The 19,114-nt window shown below is 39.8% G+C and overlaps 1 protein-coding gene across 7 annotated transcripts in view; it reads right to left on the reverse strand.

Annotated features, from left to right (window-relative positions):
• PPP4R1 (protein phosphatase 4 regulatory subunit 1) overlaps positions 1 to 19,114 on the reverse strand; it is a 90,566-nt gene that overhangs the window by 18,009 nt on the left and 53,443 nt on the right. For all 7 annotated transcript variants that reach the window (XM_064443008.1, XM_064443009.1, XM_064443006.1 and 4 more), the window contains 7 exons: positions 15,817 to 15,959; positions 14,288 to 14,434; positions 12,647 to 12,754; positions 11,821 to 11,886; positions 9,348 to 9,506; positions 8,128 to 8,258; positions 6,094 to 6,611 (listed from right to left, as the gene is read on the reverse strand). In XM_064443008.1, coding sequence (XP_064299078.1) covers positions 6,094 to 6,611; positions 8,128 to 8,258; positions 9,348 to 9,506; positions 11,821 to 11,886; positions 12,647 to 12,754; positions 14,288 to 14,434; positions 15,817 to 15,959 — 1,272 coding nt within the window. The remainder of the gene's footprint in view (positions 1 to 6,093; positions 6,612 to 8,127; positions 8,259 to 9,347; positions 9,507 to 11,820; positions 11,887 to 12,646; positions 12,755 to 14,287; positions 14,435 to 15,816; positions 15,960 to 19,114) is intronic.

The following is a 19,114-nucleotide window of genomic DNA, read 5'->3' on the forward strand; positions in this document are numbered from 1 at the left end:
CTTAAAAGTTAAATAAAACACCCAAAACACAGGCAAAATAGGTGGGCACCTGCAAGGGCAAGAAATGCCTGAGAATAAACTGGAAATCTGCCATTTAGAGAAATCAAACAAGAAAATTAAAAGGTATTATATTCTGCTGCACATCAAGGAGACATTTTTCATGAAAACTTCTTTCATGAAGGACTTCATTTAAAATGTACACTCATCTCATTTCCACTTAAAAATCAGGAAAGCTTACCATGACTAGGTAACACATACTGCTTCAACACTGAATATGTACACTCACTAGAGCTCTGTGTGGATGTTTCAAAGATTACTTCTCTTAACAAAAGTGAATCCATCTACAGCAGTAATTGGGAATTTTTCAAGACATATTTCCCACTCATGCCCCACTGTCAGCCTGCATGCCTGGACCACCCTTGCTTAGGGGCTTAACGGGGTGGAGACCACACATACCCTGATTTCCTCTGCCTGCCCTAGAGGAGATATGACAGCAACTTGCATCTCCTCAGGTTCTTGTCAATTCTACAATCTCAAGACATGGGGATGAAGGACAGGAGCGGCCAAACACCTGAGGATTTAATTGATTGGCAAGTGCTGCCTTTCTTCTTTGAGTGCTTGTCCATAGGTCCTGTCACCAAGGGTGACTCCAGTGCTGTCATTCACTGAAAGCTGAATGGCAAAAATCCATACACATCTTAAGGTCCTAGCCAAAAAAACCAGCGAAACAGTCACTATGGAAGGCTCCAGAATAGTGCAGTGCTTAGTAAAGGAGGAACAGAGTGCATGTGTGAGTATGTGCATATACATGCACAGCTCTAGGTGGCTGCCTTGAAGATACTGAAACTTGAGACAGCGTCCTAATGAGCCGCCTTTACCACCCCAGGCTCAGGTGCCAGGGCACTTCCCCTCGGAAGTTACACAGACACACTCCAAGACCTGTGCTGACACTCTCCTGAGGCAGCTGCTGCTGCTCCCCCTCATCTCCCACAAAGATATTTCCTACAGCCATAAGACACACAGTGTTTTCCAGAAAACCATTAGAAGTACAAGCAAAGAGTAAGGCTCCCCTCTCACGCATGACACAAATGCTTCAGAGCTCTTGAGAAGCAAGGTATTGGGAGGAAGACTGGAAAAGAATCTGCTTGCTAACTAGCTTTCACAACTACCTTCCATAAAAACTGGAGTGTAAAGGTCAGTTTTGTGCATAACAGAACTCGTGTATTGCAATGGTAAGATAAAGTCAATGTTCACTGGACCTTAAGCCATCTGCTAATTAATTCTTTCTTCCTTTGACTTTTGCTTCAGGTGAGAAGTATTTTTCAGCAAGGAATTATTTACTCTTGGCTACTATACCTGCATTCTAAAATAACTGGCACAACCTTTAAATTCAAAACCACATTTTACCTGGCCTTATTGAATTTCCTGGTCCTCAGGACTTTGTCCTTTCAACGTACTTTATTGATGTTTTCCATTTCTCCTGATGTTTCACTAGAAGACACTGATATTTCTAAGTGGCACGCTCCCTTTTTTCAGAAGGATCTACCTTCCATACCCTCACTTCTTACTCAGAGGCAGAAGCTATGGCTGCATTAATGGGTACAAAGATGCATGTAATTAAAACAAAAATAAGAGGAGTTTCTTCTCCACTTCCTCCTCACCTACTAGTCCATTAACAATATATTTTAGACTTCTACTGTAGGCAGCGCTAGTAGTCTAACTTATAAAAACTGTGTTTATAAGGGAATGGGATCAATTTACATGTTTGGGAGGGGTCTCCACTTAGCAAAGCAGCCTGTAACAGGCGTACGCCACAGTTAGCCACAGTAACCTGCAAGTCAGGCTTTCTCTTCCCCAAAACTAATATCAAGAAAAGCTGACATTACATGATTTAGCACTTTCTATGCAGAACGTAAGGAGAAAAATGAAGCTGAAGAAAGTCTCCCTGGAAAGAAAAATAAACAAAAACATCTGGGGAAAGAAAAGCAACTTCTGAAGTAAGGAAAGAGAGCAGCAGCCTCAGGGAACTGGAAAAAGGTGACCCGAGAAAGGCTCTATGATAATTTTAAAAGAGCTAGCATACTTCAGAGGAATGTGCAGGTTTCCATCTCCCAGTTTGAGACCGTCAGGATGTCTGGCTGGTGGATTGGAAAGGTCCTATTAACAGGGATTACATACCACTGTTTAACTTTGTATAGCTTGCGTAGCTCTGCTAGCCAGTAGAGTCTGTCTGTAATACGACAGGCTGTCCTTATATTGGTTGCTGACTGCTCAACTACCTATTACTCAGATTTATCACTTTGGCAACAAGCTAATTCTGGAAAGAAAGCCTCAAGGTAAAGATTTTTGGGAGTGAGATTCAGTTAAAGCAGTTCACTGCTTTCTGAGAATGAGATTACGGGGGCGGGGGGGGGGGGGGGGGGGAAGATGTTCTACGGCAGTTGCTGGTCACTGTTAAAAAACTATATTTGCTAGAGATCTCATTAGTCTCCATGTCTTGGAGCAGGGATTTGAAGTTTGAAATGGAAACTGCTCTGATGATAGGGAGGTGCACTACAGAAACACAGACACATTTCAAACCTAAAAACCCCCAAAACAAAGAACACCCAAAAAACCCAGACAACCACAGTTTGTTCTGTATATGTAAACAGTAACCCACTAGGTCTTGGCAGCCAAGACATCTGGAAGATTGGGGTATGCTCTCAACATACTGTACTCTGGGCTGCACAAGCTGGCAGTGCCATTCTTTCAACTGACCCCTCCCCTTGTCACGGCATGCTGAGGTACCCCTTAAATAAAAAACTCAGTTATCCTGTTCTCCATGCTTCTGATAATGATGCAAGCAGGTGATGGAAGCACCACCCTGCACAACATAGAAGGGTGAGGTGAAACGCGTGAAGTAGAGGAATGCAGAATTCAGAAAGGAAGAGAAATGAAAATAAAAGGAAATAGGGAGGGAAATACATACAGAGGGAGGGGATAGGGGTTACAAAGGTATAGTAGTTGCTATGGATCCATATACATCACAAGGATGGCGGGGGGGGAAGGAGAGGGGGAAAAAAAACCAAAACCCAAAACACACGTAAAACTGTACTTCTCTGACTCAGAACCATTGCCAGTTGAACTCCAGTACAGAATCTCCACACCTGCCTCAGCTGTCAGGGACAACCAACTAGCAAAATGGAAATCGACCTCTGCTGATTGTACCATGAAGGACATGATCTTATTACCATCAGCAGTTATTCTGCAGAGTCAAACAATGAAAAGTCAGTGTGATCTTAAGAACCTTCAAAACCCCTGTGCCCATAACCCTGGCCAATATGATTCCATGCAAGAGGTATTAGTTTTCATCTCTTTTTAAGTTTAGGAAATATTCTCCAAAACAAAATATTTTAAGAGAAGGATGCTGAAGTTGCCCAGTCAAGCACTGAGAGGTGAGGTACAGCCAGGGTTAGGGTTGTCTGAACAACTTAACCTTATTGACACATGTATGACATCACATACTACAGCCTCATTCCCAAACTACACTTTTGTTAACTCATCCCCGCTTCATCTTGTGATGTCTCTAGGATGCTTGCCCCATTCGCCATAGAAACCAGATGATGTGTACCTATGGGAGCTCGCCAGTATGGCAGGCCTCCACTTACCCACCACAGAGAACACAGCATCTTCTGCTCCCATCCCTTGGCTGGGAATGCAGCAATAAAGACAGGAGCACAGCATGGAAGCAGGAATTCAGGACTTGCCTGACAGCAAACCAATGAAGAAAGTAAGTGCAAGAAAAAGGTCACAGGGACGTAAAAAGAAAGGAAGAGACAGAGAAAGAGAAGGGGGAGGGAAGTAATAATTCCTAGCTTGCTCAGTCTTTGCTGTCAAGACCCAGCCCACTCACAGTACAATACTCAAAAATGTAATGGCTACTTTTACGGTGGGGCGGACAGGGAAAGACTAAGCACTGCTTGGGACCAGGGCTGTTCAGCAAACACTTGTAAGCCACACATACTGGAGACAATATTATCTGTGAAATTAAGAATGTTCATAGAATTTCTCAGAAAATAACAAATTAAGGCAACCTTTGGACTGAATATTTATACCATCAGTTTGCCACAACAGTTTCAGATAGTAAAGATGGAAGCATTATTCCTGGTATTGCCATGAGCTAAGAGGCAGTCTGGGCTCTGATCTTCTGGATCACCACCAAAGGGAGTCCAGCTCCCACTTGTCATGCTTTACGAAGCATAAGGTCTAAAACATCGACATTAAGTCAGCTACTCAGAGACTCAAGTCTGGATACCTACTACTTCTATGTGTGCTTTAGTGTTTGAGACAAGCATGAAAAACGAATACTATTCTATCAGTTTTGGTCTCAATTTCCTTATGCCTCAATGCACTTTGTGTAAAATCAAAATAGCCATACTACCAAATCAAAACAGGCATGTTGTTAAATTCCCGCTTCTGAAGTATTTAGTCTGAATAATGAAAGTACAGGCAAGAGGAGGAAAAGAAAAAAAGTACAAGGTTTAGAAGGTGTGTTTCATGGGGCTTCACTACACAGCCGTGACCAAGTCAGAGGTACTGAATGGAATACAAAGGTAACTGAGTAATTAAGACCTCCCACCCTCCCCCAAATTAGAATAAATGGCACTGGTAACCCTAATTGAAATCCTTCCTAACTTGTGGGCACTGGAAGCCCAGGTGTTGACAACCTAGTAAGAGTTTTCTTCTACTGAAATGCACAACTGCTAGTCAACAACTGCACAGGAACCCTCTTTGACACCCAGTCAAGAGAGCTACAAAAAAAACTCCTGCTGTGAAACAAAAGACATGAACACACACGACAAACAACCCTGTAATACAGGACAGTTCTGGATGTACAAATATATGCCTACATAAATATTCATTAAAAGTGTTTAAGATATGTTCTGTAACTGGACAGAACAAGGTTTTATAAAACAAACCTGAACAGAAGTGCAAGTTTTAACCTACCTCTGAAGCCCACTGTTATGTGAAGACTTAGATCATTAGCAAGGCTGAATTTTCTTCTTTTCTCTGAGAGAGTGCCCAAAGCACTCTTAAAGCAACAAAGTTTAATCTGCTAACTAACAGATTAAATAGAAGCAGCCCAAAATGTATTTAAGAAAAGTTATTAGCATATCAACCTCCTAACAACATAAAGAAGTTGAAAGCAGTATCAGTTTATTCTAAAACATTTTCTCCACTCCCAACTTGCCCCTCTTTTTCCTTCCTACTTTTTTTGGCATAGAGGCATGCTTTCCCCCTAGGCATTCTTCAGTTCCAGAATAACATGGCTTCTTCCTCGGCAATACCTCTGGACTTTCTGACTGTGACACTCAAACTTGATGTGCCTTCAAATTTATTCAGCATACCAACACCAAGAAAAACGTATCTCCAGTAAGTATGTGTGAAATAACTGCTGGGCTAAAATAACATGGCTCTCTGAGGTGCTGCTCCACCAGCTGCTCATATTTATGAAGCCCTTCTCTACCCTTCAAGAGCTTTTAAAATGGAGGATGTGCATTTACTTCAAGAATTCAATTTGGATCAATTCTCAGTTTGACCCAACAAATTTGGCACACTTAAGTAAACAACATGAGACTGCAATAACAAAGACCTTGCAGAAACATGAAGACTAATTCATTAAAAATAAAATGGATAACGCATAAAATAAAAACCATTTATCACACTTCCGATACTAAAAAAAAACTAATCTGCCCTTATTTTGCACTTATGTCAATTACAAACTAATTTCCTGATCAACAGCTTATACCACTGAACCATCTATTTGCTTATACTGTCAAAACAGGCAGTCAGGAGTTTATACTGCTAACTGTATGCGTATTCAGTTTATGGAAGAAATCATACTGCCTTTAAACAACTTCACACAAATGCAAGTTCCTTTTTCATTTATCATCACTTTTCACTATGAAGTCAAAATAGACACAATCTCTTTGAGGACCAGGAGAAAGTAGTACTTCTCACTTTTTAAAACAACAGAAAGGTTAAAGCTCAAACTGCTAAAGCAACATATGCGTACCTCCAAACACTAAAGATGCTTCAGTATCTTTACTATACCTTTAACATCTGGATCATCTATATGGGGTTCCAAATTTTCTATCATTTCTTCCAATTCTTTCCTTGTTGCCATAGGAATGTTTGGAGACACTGGAATAGTGAGTTCCTGAATTTCTCTATCAAGTATTATCTCAGAAGTCTGCTGAAGCTCAAAGTCAATATCTATTTCAGGAAGTGGAGTCCTCCAGAAATGGAAAGAGTTGTACAATTCCTGCTCTGAAAGAGAGGTTTCCCGTGAATTCACCCCAGCCTCCCGCAGACCTGCTGTACAGCAATGAGAACTTCGCTCATTCTCGTCAGCCATTTCCCCACAGGATTCTGAAGACAAAGTGCAATGGAAGGATGACTCAGTCTGGAAATCACTTTCCCTCTGGGAGTTATTTGACACTGTGTTTTGATCTTCCATGGCATTTTCAAGTTTTGTTGCAAAATCGTCATTATCAACATGTGAAGACAGATCCTCTGTCCTGTTGTGCTCTTCCTCTGTTGTGCCATCTTCTGTAGTCCTGACTTGTTCACTGTTGAGTACCAAAGCAAATGAACATATAAAAGCCAAAATACACTTGTTGCAAACATGCTCTTGAAAATTCACACATGTGCTATCAGCTTCTTAGTTATCAAACTAGATTTACTTGGAGCATAGCAAAATAAATCATAGAATGGTTTAGGTTGGATGGAACCTCTGGAGGCCATCTGGGCCAAATCCCATGTTCAAGCAGGGCCACCCATCAACAGCTGCCTAGGACTGTGTCCAGATGGCTTTTGAATACTTAGGAGGATGAAGACTCCACAGCCAACCTGGACAACCTGTGCCAGTGCTCGGTCACCCTCAAAGTGAGAAAAGTGAATCCTGCTGTTCAGAGGGAACCCCATGTTTCGGGTTGTGCCCATTGCCTCTGGTCCTGTCACTGGGCACCACTGAAAAGAGCCTGGCTCTCTCCTCTTTCCACCCTCCCTTCAGGTATTTGTATACATTGGTAAGATCCCCACTGAGCCTTCACTCCTCCAGGCTAAGCAGTCCCAGCTCTCCCAGCCTTTGCTCATAGGAGAGATACTCCATCCCTTCACCATCTTTGTGGCCATTCCTGGACTCTTTCCAGTATGTCCATGACTCTTTTGTACTGAGACTGTACAAGACAGCACTCCAGCTGTGGCCTCACCAGTGCTTAGCAGAGGAGAAGGGTCACCTCCCTCAATCTCAGCTGCTGACAATACTCCTCATAATGCAGCCCAGGATACTGTTGGCCTTTACTGCAAGGGCACACTGATGACTCATCGTCAACCTGGTGTTCACCATGACCCTTAGGGCCTTTTCTGCAAAGCCACTCTCCATCTGGTCAGACCCCTGCATGCACTCATGCCTGGAGTTGTTCCTCCCCAGGTACAAGACTTTGCACTTCTTGTTGAACTTCAAGGAGTTCCTGCCAGCCTGTTTCTCCAGCCTGTTGAGGCCCCTTGGGATGGCACCATGACCCTCTGGCACATCACCCACTCCTCCCAGTTTTGTGTCATTGGCAAACTTGCCAAGGGTACAGCCTGCTCCACCATCCATCCAAATCATTAACAAAGATGTTAAACAGGACCAGATCCAATACTGAACCCTGGGGTACACAACCAGTTATTGCTGATCAGCACTCTCTGGGCCTGGCCATTCAGCCAGCTGTCAATCCACCTTACTGTCTGCTCATTCAGCCCACACTTCATCAGCTTCTCTATGAGGATCTTATGGGAGACATGTCAAAGACTTACTGAAATCTAGGTAGACTATATCCACTGCTCTCCCTTGTCTATCAAGTCAGTCATGTCATCACAGAAGGTATATCCTACGGTATCCTAAGATACTGAAGTCATGTATTTTTATTAAATAACAGACTACCAGAATTTACAGTTAAGTAAGACAAGAAGTTCTATATCTTTCCATTTACCATGATAAATACTCCGCTTATACAGGAAAGTTCATTTTCTTAACTTGCAGTTCATACAGAAGAAAAGCAAGGAGGAAAAAATAATTTCTCGATTTAGCAAATTCTTTACCTGTTTTCCTGTGCAGAACTGCAGTCTTCTGGGTTTTTACCATCTTCTTCTTTAAAGTACTGGCCACTGCTGGATGGATTAGCAAAAGTTGATATGAAAGGCCCCAAAGACTGAAAAGCAGCTTGACGGACCTAGTGGAAAGGGTCCAAGGTGAAAAAAAAATAATTTAAATATATATTTTATAGCACAACAGGCTTTATATAAACACCTGCTACTAGGAATAGGAAGAGTTGTAAGCCTCCTGAGGAAAGCAACAGCAACAGCCCTTGTCTGGAAAGAGTCAGCCAGTTATGTATACATAAAGTGCTAAGTAAAAAAGTTAAGAAAAAGCAGGGTAAAACCAGTTGAATCACAGGTAACTAAGTTGACAGGCCCATTCCCCACAACCAAAGAAATTAGAATTATTTCTACAGTAGAAGCAGGTATATTTGAAAGCTCAGTTGAGAATTTTAACAACCTGAAAGGAAAAAATTATGTGCGGTGAACAGATATTTCACTGCTGTAAGTTTGGCTGATAACCTCCTCTGCATTTCTTTCCCTTTCCTACTTGGCTGTGTTGTTCATTTGCTCCTCCTTTCTCCTACTATTTATTTTCCCCTTCTCAACAATTACCTACCTCCATTTTTATTATTTGATTAATTCTGCTGGGCTACTACTTTCACAACTTTCCAGGATCCAAGAGCTCAAGCTGCTGTGCAAAAGACCCACTTCTGGCTCTTGGAAATAGTCTGCTCAATAACAAACTTAAAGTTTTGAAGAGTAGATTTTTCAAGGGGGGGAAAAAAGGAGAAAAAAAAAAAAAAACAACAAAAAACCCCAAACAACACACAGCACAAAAAAAAGACACCCGAAAAACCCCAAACCAACAACACTACCACCCCACCCCCCAAAAAAAGGAGGTGATGGTAGGGAGCCTGAAGAAATACAAATAAGCCACAACTAATTTTTCCAGTTTTGTTAATGATTTTCAGCAATGTTAAGTCACAGGCACTTCTGTAGCTAATAAAAGCTATCCCACTGACACAGTTTCTTACATGCTGTAGTGAAAACATGAGGGACTCCCCATCCATTGACAAACTAAGCAGTTTAAGACGAATTTTGCTTGAGGTACGTGAAACAAGTTATGCTATCCACACCTATGGTGAGAAATTCTATGTGGAGCATAGCAGTAAAATCCTTTAAATATGACAGCTATTCAAGAAATAAAATGCAATTCTTACCCATCGTGAAGGATCACTAATCAAATTAATAAAAAGGGTTGACAATTTTGTCCTCCGGACTTCCTGTGATGTTGCACAAGAAACTGCCATGAAGCATTCAGCACATGCTTTCCTTACTCCCCACACATTATCAGAGCAGAGCTGGAAAAACCTCGGTAGCTGTTAGGAACATAGTGAGTGAGTTTGCAAGTCTTAACAGGTAGTACTTGTTTCAGAGCAAGTTCTTTTTTCACATTCATTTTCTTCATCCGATTCTCTGCCCTCATACTCAGATGCATTAGTTTAACATTTACATGACAAAGAACACACATTCAGTAGCACCACCCTTCTAATCAGTTGCTCTCATGTTACTTATGGATACAGATAAGGAAAATTCACTTGTCTGAAGAATAGCAGGAAAGTACTAACTTCCTAACCTGATTTATATCAGAAAAACACAAACAAACCCAAAAAAACCAACTCCAAAAATATCCCCAAGCCCAGAAAACCTGTCATAAGACAAAACCTCGTCTCCACACCATTCTTTTAAAGCAGGTAACATCGAAAGAAGAAAAAAAAAAGAAAAAAACTAAAACACACAAAGAATACTTGTGCATTAATGTTTCACCTATCAGAGACCACTACAGATTTTTCTGATTCTGATGGAAATCCAAAGGAAGAGCATCTTCATAAAGAAAACCTTTCTTTTCCACCTAAACTTGTCATTGTTAGATTTACCAATCTCTGTCACCACCTACCCTATAAAGCAGGACCTGAACTGCATAGAGGAATAGGGACATGACAGACACACTGCATTTCATGCAAGAGAAAACAGGTTTGAACAGCGCAGTGGTTTTACTAATAAAACTGAAGCATTCTGAAGTTGCGTAGGTGCTCAGGTTTTTTGGAAACAGTAACGGCAAGGATGAAGCAGTGGACAGCGTGCAGGCGAGGCACTCAAAGGCACACAGGTCATCACATGGCTGCCTTCACTTGCAAAGGGCAGGGTGATAAGATTCAAGTAATACAATGACTGCTGCTACAGCTCTGTTCTCAATTACTGATGTTCAGCTGTTCCTGCTTTCTGCAATGAAGTTTTCTGGACTTTGCTTCTGATTTAAAAAAGCATTTATGTTACCAAAAAAAGTTTTTTTCTAAACCCATTCAGCTTTTTGCCTTTACCCCACCAATAATCCAAAAAGAGCAGAAAATGGTATTTTGTGCTCTGGAGAGAAATCCCCAACTGTCGAGCCATATGTTATTGCTTTCACACAAAATAATCACCACTTTTTTCAGTTCATAGTCTAATTGCATCCTCTAGAAAGTTTTAATCCAAATTTATAACATGTATCACTAAGAGGGCATTTGTGTGAGAGAAATCAATTTCCATCTCCAATCAAGAAACATATAGAATGTAGATCTGTGCAACAAAACTTCATTATCAAATAGCTTGAATCACACAGTACCTAGGGGAAAAAAAATGCAGCAAGTGCTGTATGAACATAAGAAATGCCCTGAGGATCACACTAGGCATACCTGTTCCAATACCACATCTGCAAAAGGCAGCAGAGCCTCTTGTTGAAGTCATGCCTGCATTTACACTCTCCATATAAGTCCCTTGCTAATTCATGGTACTGACTCATCAACCTCCTCTGACCCTCACAAGCTCACTGTCCATGTCCCCAAAAGGAGAAAGCTTGAAGCAGGATCCCAGAGACTGTCAGGCCGATTTCTGCTCCCTAGCCCTGTCATGTCTCCAAACCTAGCAACATCCACCAGCTCCTTGGACCTGCCAGGGAAATGGGGAGCACTGTTAAGGATCCTCTGCTCACTGCTGTGTCCAGTTCCCTGCTTTTCTACTTTGAATTATCATCTCTTCCCTTTACTTCATTTGCTATTGCCCAGATTAATTTCCCTGCCTTTCTTTCTCTTTTGTTCCTTCCCAGGAAGGTTGTGGGGCTTTGTTAGAATCAGGAAAACTGACTTTAAAAGATTAAATCAATGAAAAGCAGCATTAAGCGTTGCTATTTAAAAAGACCACATAAGCCTCACCACTTCTAGCAGTCTATACCCCACACACTCCTCCTGTATCTGCAATCTCTCATTGCATTTATAGACTTTAGAATACATATTCCTGCCTACTTCTTGCCCAATGTATTTTTGAATTTGTAAATACTCTCTGCCTCCATAAGCCGAGGTATTTTCTTCAGTCCGGTTTAAACCCTCCTTGAGTTGAGAATTGAGTACCCCTTAGCCCTAGACTGTGTGACTTGACAAGTAGAGGGTTCTGTATTCATAGTAACTGTCTTCAAGATTTTATAAATATCAGTCATAACCGCACCTCAGCAAAACTGAAGAGCCACAGCTTTTTTAGTCTCTCCTTACTAAGGGAACGTAGTAGTCACCTAATCATTTTAGCTGCCCTTCTCTGTACCATGTCTAACTCCACTACTGACTCATATTAAAAAGAAAAACCCATTAAGAAATGGCTTACCAGCATTTCTTCAGTGGCTTGCTGCCCAACAACACTGCAGATATCTCCGAAATTGGCTGCACATACCTTGCAGACAAAATGCAAGAAATAACCACTAAGACCATAGTTTTAAAACAGGGGAAAAAAAAAAAAAGAAAATCAAAGGGAAATCGTAAACAGCTTTTAAAACAATAAAAACAAGTTTCAGTACACACTTAATCAGTCACTTCCCTATTCCATCAGTTCCCATGGTTTAAAAGAGAAAAAAAATTAAAAACTGGGCGGTTTGTGTTCCCCCCCCCATTTCAAGCTTAATCAGCTTTTTTTAATCACAAAATAACTACCCCAGAACTTAAGGGAAAGGGAAGGAGGATAAAACATATTCAAAGTGCTGTCAAATGAAAGAATGCAAGCAGTTATCAAGGAAAATAAGGTATGCAATGGCACAGTGAAACCAAAGCAGAGCCTCAGCACCTAAATACCATGATGGAGTACTGGCTTATTTCATCTTAATAAGCATCTTTAATTCCATCTATGCACAGATATATGAGCTCAGGCAGCTGATGCTGTACCAGTTACAGTTGGTTCCCATTTTCGTGGCTACCTACGCAGTTGTAAGGACAAGCAGATTTATTCTTTGTTTCTGATAATAAAGGTAGGGACTCTGGAAAAAACTCGGTGTCAAATAAAATCTGTTGAAATGAGAGCTACAAAAGAAACCCCATAGCTTTCACTTATACATATTATAGATGAGATGTAGCAGGAAAGAGTTATTTAGACAAATACAAGTTCCAAGTTGATGACACTCCTTTCATGGATACCCAGATCAGTTGCTGATAGTTCATACCTTACGAACATGAAACATTCTGCAGTCACAGCACATCTCACAAAACCTAGGAAGAACAAGTCTTTCCGTGATGTCCTTTCCCACCATGGAGGCCATTTTGCACATTATCTAATGGCAAGACAGACAATAATCAGGGATGCTTGCACAACACACAATTCCGTGTCAGTTAAGCAGAGGCTTTTTACATTTACTTTTCATTCTGATCCATATAATTTTATTGAAAATTGTGGAAAATATTGAAAAAAACACATATTTTTGAACTGAAAAGGTTTGACCACTTCTGCAAAAGGCATTTCTTCTTACCCTCCCCTGTCATGACGTAACACAGCTGTAAAAGACATTGGTCTTTCAAAGTAAATCAAATTCCTAAGTAATGGAGATAACGGAACTCTCAAAAATTACTCTCATATCTCACCAGACTTAAACATAAAAAAAATATACAACGAATATGTATAATTAACAGAAAGTTATCGACAATTAATATGCTTAAGCAACTTCTACAACTTCTGTATTATTTAAAAATTACAATACTCCATACTGTGCATATGCACACCCCTAACATCAAATTACTGAAAAATCACATCATACTAAAGAAAGTGACAGCTTTTCCCTCTGACTGCTTTTTCATTCTGATTTTTAGTACAATGTTTAAAGAAGGTAATCTAAAAGAATTTTATGTTTACCTTTCCTAATCACATCAGTAGAACTACTCAAATGCATTTTCCTATAATAACAAATTAGTATTTTTCTAACCTCTAGGGGATCCGTGAGCTACAGAAACCCTTCTCAAGCTTCAATATCTTCAAAACAATGAAGATGGGTAAAACAATTCTGCTTTAAGTTTTATTCCTTTACATATTTGTAAGTTTCTTCAAGAAAGTACCATGAATTTGGTGCCAAATACAATAATGCCCAGCCCACTTACGGTTTACAAGTCCAGTCACGTTATATAAATAGAATATTAACGAGGTCTGTATCAACCAAAAATAATAAAGGGAAAAAAATCACCCAGCAAAAAGCACCAACATAAATTGCAAAAATTCAAGGGAAACATAAGGCCATACATTTTCTGCAATTTCTCCTTTACAAATTATTCATTTGCTTACTATTTTAGACACATAATAATTTAATTATTCAAGTTGTGCCTAATGCAAAAAAAACCCCACCAACCAACCATGAGTCAATCAACTCAGACACTTATTATTTCATCCAGTTAAAAAAAAAAACAAATCAATAAATACAAGAGATACACAGCAGAGACCAACAGAATTCAAGCATTAAAGATTTTCCACTGATGGAAATTTTCAACATATGCAATTTAAATTCCCATAAAACAAACCAACCTGAAAAAACTAAAAAGCCAACAATAGCAGATGCTTTAGGAGTCAATAAAATTAATCCCCCCCACTGTCTTGTCCAGCTCCATTTTTCTTTACAGCATGTATAAGCTACTGAATTTAAATCTATCCTTGACTTGAGTGTAACAGAGCATGGAAAACATTAACATTAGTTATGGATAGCAATATAATTTTTTCTCCTTAATACTACATGGATGTGCATCTTGGAAACACACTACCATCACTGCAACATCAATCATTCAAGCAAATTTATACTGTGTGATTTGGTATTGCTGTTACTCACAGCCACGGCTTCCGTCTTCACATCATCATTGCTGTCTGGAGCCGTCAAATCTATCAGAACAGGGCACACTTTGGTCTCCACATCATCTCTCTCTATGAGTTCTTGCTCCAACAGAACTAACAACGCTGCTTGGCTTGTTTTTCTTACCTATCATAAAAAGACAAAAATTGAACCAAGGGATGTGAAGACAGTTGGTTTGGGCTTTTTTTTGTTTGTTTAAATATGTGTCCTGTATTTTGGAAGCCGTACCTATATACCACCACACACCTATATCACTTGTCCCCCTGACAAGCGCTCCAAAACCACTTCTGCAAACACTTCATGTTTGAAACAAACTATGTTTGAACCCAAGAACACCTACATACTGTAAATTAAGGCAATGCTATTATAAAAAAGTGTCCACCTACATACTTCCCAAAACACAGGACAGCAATGTTAAAAACAGTAGTCATGGCAAAGCTCATGCAAGAGAAGCAGCAGAACTAATTGAGTGTAACAAAGTTCTAAGGAATGTGAATTTTATTAAACAAATCTTCTCTCTGAGATTAGCACATTTGGCTGACAATGAAAAACTGTGTTTATTTCTAATGTATTTTAAATTCCGAGACACACTTTTGCTTAGTCCTATCTAACAAAAAAGACTGTACAAAAATAAGATAACCATTAATAATTGACTTCATATGTGGCTACCCTTGCCTCTCAAAAAGTAAGTTCATTGGAAGAGAAAGCATTACATAAAATAAGAGACTACATACTGCAATGCAGCAACTCTGAAAACGCCTTCAAGGTCTTTGTTTCAGAGCAAACCAGCAAACCTCTGTATCAAGAGAGGTTAACAGGATGAAAAGAATCACTGATCTGCTAGCAAAAGAATATCAAGCAGAAGTATGGTGGTTGTATTATACATGAATTAGCAAACCAACTATTAAGAAAAATAGGGTTTGCTACCTATTTTTAATTACAGAAAATCTGGAAAGCGCAAGAAAAAAGTGGCTCAGAGGCCTAAAATATTTTAAAAAAATGTATCACCTAGGATTAGTCTACTCTGAAATGACATGAAGAAGCCTAGAGAAAGCTGTAGACAAGCTAACTCATACATGCAGAGAAACAAACCACAGAAGTTCAATCCAAAAGCTTTATTGGATCGATATACAAATAAATGGTTATGAAGGTATATAATGATGTTAAAAATTGAATTTACATCAAAATTGAATTTATATCAGTCAATTTTTCACAGCTACTGTTCCTTTTTGCCAGAATTTAAATTACGCAAGCTTATCAAAATTACTAGTTCATTTTGTCCATAAGAATACAATACCAAATAAAAGGCCTCAAATCAGAGCGGATCACATTAGATGAAAAAATGTTGGAAATTTTCTTTGAAGTTCAGCGTGCCATGTATTTCATAACATTCAAAACCTTTTTACCCTGAAATATTACACACTTGTATGATGCTAAATTATTTAAATTTAAAAACCTACACCAGGTATATTCGAGTAGCTAACAAACTATTTGTAAAAGACAGTTACCTGGTTATTCTGGTCTGCGAGGTATCGTACCACAATAGGCAGTAAGTATTTGGAAAAAGCACACGGGATTGAAGGTCTGTTTTCTTGACAGAACATAGCAATATGAGGCACCTGTTCCATCAGTTCTGCCCGCACTGTTGGCTCTGTCAGGGTCAAAATAAAACCAAACAAGGCAAAATATGTGTTTACAAGCATGTTGACAGAATAAGCTTTTTCCAGTCCTGTACATACAAATTATGCCTTCAAGTGTTCAGGTCAGCATGTTTATATCAGGCTTCATTTTGACAAGCACCATCTTTTTGCAAAACCAGGTAGAACTGCTAAACTACTAAAAAGATAGATCCCACATTCTCGGTAAAGAAAAAACACACCCAAGAAGAGGTGTAAGAGAGCAAGCCACCGAACATCAGTATCAGAATCTATCTGAACTCCCTATGAACATCAACTCCATCCAAGACAGCTGCTAAGCAGAAAGTCAACCCAACACTGGTACCACTATGAGAACCACTATGAGAAGAAACAAACTGAGGGGTGCTCCTGGGCACAGACTCTCATGTGGGAAAGATCCCATTGAGCATGACAACCAGCCACAGCCACCGATGCTCTTTTTCAGCCTTTGCTTTTTAAGGCTATTGATACATTCGCTGCATCTTTCCAGTTGCTTCTGTGAAACCTTTCAGGTATGTTTTTCATCAAAGTTGGTGATTATTTAAAAATAAATATTTTATTCTTATTTTGGATTCAAAAAACAGCACACTGCTTGAATGAATTCCAATCCCTGCAGAACATGCATGTCTATTTGAGGGATGAGAGGAGAAACAAGAGAAGAAATACATATGTGGATTAAATTCCAACTATTAAAAAAACAGCTTCAATTTAAGTAGGTCATTATCACATGCCTTATAGTCCACTTGTCCACAGGAAAAAAAAAATTAATTTCAGACCGAAGTACTAAGTATTTCTGTCCTTTCCAAGTTTGCTGACATCTGTAGTTACTGTTAGAGAACTGATTATCTATAAAAACACATAATGAAAACTCATCAATTATTCTCAAGTTACAGTCATTTGGTTTACAATATTTTAAATAAGATGTACACTGGACACAAGATACACGTGCCTTACTAAGTTTTTACATATGAATTATTCAGGCAAAGCTTAATGGTATGACCAGAACCATCTTCCTTGGAATACTCAGAATTAACATGATACTCTAAAAAGACAACAGATAGAAGCATGTAACTTGCATTTGTATTTAACATGGCCAATGCATGTAGCACTTGGCTTTCTCAAACACTGGTTATAAGTGGCAACTTAGGCCTGAATAAAACAAAGATAAGCAAGTACCATTCTGTGTGCAGTCTCTTCTTCACTGAGGACAATGAGAACAGAACAGATCATAGCACACAAAGTAATCAGATTCCTATGGGCTCTATTTCTTTGGCTATAGACTTAAATGACTTTTCCTATAGAAAAACATAACCAAATTCTCTGTAAAGTTTATGAATTGCTGACAGTTTCAAACTACAAAATGAAATCCCAGATAAATCAATACTTAATAGGTTTGCTGTTCATGTCAATATAGAAAAAAAGTCTTTCCATCTGCTCTGTTTCTCTTCCCAGAACATTGACAGAAACACACAGGACAGACTTTTTCTTTAAACTGCAGATGTTGTGAAATATGCACAGGTTGAACTCCAGAAGCAATACACACATCCTGAAGTTTGTATTGAAGAAGTCAGATCCTGAAGAAGGCTACTCAAACTATCTGCAAGTTTTAGCAGACTTGAATTAAGGAAAATGAACAGATAACAACAGGCTAAATTCTAGTTCGGCGTACACGATGTTTGTAGCACCAAACATGACAGTTGACCAAAATAAGCACCTGTAAATAGGACAAATGTAATAGTTAATGAGATCATTAATTCTGAAAGCTAAATTCTACGTATCATATTAATGCTAAAAAAGGAAATACTTCTTGCAGGTTTTTTAGAAAATGTAGTCAGAGAATAAAAATTCACCATCCTCAGTCTAGGTTTCTAATTTCAGTCTAACTTCCTACTGGGATCTTGCAGCACCTCCTACTATTAAAGTTGCCTCATACTTCCTATCATGGTAACTTGTCTTTCCACTCACAAAAATTTGCCAGAACGGTCCTTAGAAGACAAGATAGTATAAGCTGCAATTCTTCAGTAGGATGAGGCTTCTTGGGGGGAATCAACTAAAGTAGATCAGCTGTTTTCACGACTCAAGTTGGCAAAACCATCTATTTTCTTCCTGCATTGAATTCTGGTCCTCTTATCTTACAAGGCCTAGCTTTTTCACTTCAGGAAGAGGGGCTTGAAATGTGCCAGAGAAAGGAGTACTTTTATATCGCAACATGTTTCTTCCATCTGTGTGAAAGCCTGCACCAAAGGTGGCTGAGCTAAGAGGCCTTGAAAATACCCTCCATTTGCACCTGCCCAGTAGCTGACCAAGAACACAGCAACTACAAATTGAAGAACCCTCTCTTGTTGAGCGCATTCTGAGATGGAGAAAGCAATCATCACTACAGACAGACTGTACACAGTCCCTCTCCTAAGACCAACTCTTTTGAAAAGGCTGCAGATGGGAAACAGCGGAATGAGGAACCACCAGGCTGGGTAAGGAAGGATAGAGACCGAGAGGTGAGTGACAAAGAGATAAAACTAGCAACTAAAGGGAAGGGAGACTAAAACTTGCTGGACCAGAAAGTGGAACCAGGGGCCAATGTCAGCACTGGAGGGACTCACTCCCACCTTTCCCATAAGGCTGCTTTTTCAAAACATGCCCTGGCCATAATCTAAGCATACAGGAGGCTGTGTCACAACACTTTTCACTAGGATCTCGTTCTCACTTGTTAGGACCCCTGCCTCATTCCTCACAGCAGACAGAAGATGACTGATGTGGGGAGGGCAGATGGGAGGGGGAGAGGGGAAAAGAAATTTGGCTGAGGCTGCATATTTGGCAGCAGTGCTTCTTAAATTGTTTCCAAATATGCTTCAGGCAGTTCCCACCCTCCCAAATCCAAAACTTGCTGCTGGCCTTTCCATTATGCCAATGCAATTGTTCGTGCAGCCAGACTAGAAACCATATCAAAGAACTGATCTGGCTGACGCAGCTTTTGCCCCACCACAGCCGCATGACTGAACAGCAAGAACTGGCACTTACATTGATTGCACAGGGGGACCAAACATTTCCCTCAAGTAGCAGAGCTATCTGATGATCAAAGCAAGCAAGTGATGGTAAGAGGGTCAGGAACTGCTTACTGTGAAATTACCAC

The sequence above is a fragment of the Phalacrocorax carbo genome, chromosome 2 (genome assembly GCF_963921805.1).
Source record: "Phalacrocorax carbo chromosome 2, bPhaCar2.1, whole genome shotgun sequence".
NCBI classification, from domain to species: domain Eukaryota; kingdom Metazoa; phylum Chordata; class Aves; order Suliformes; family Phalacrocoracidae; genus Phalacrocorax; species Phalacrocorax carbo.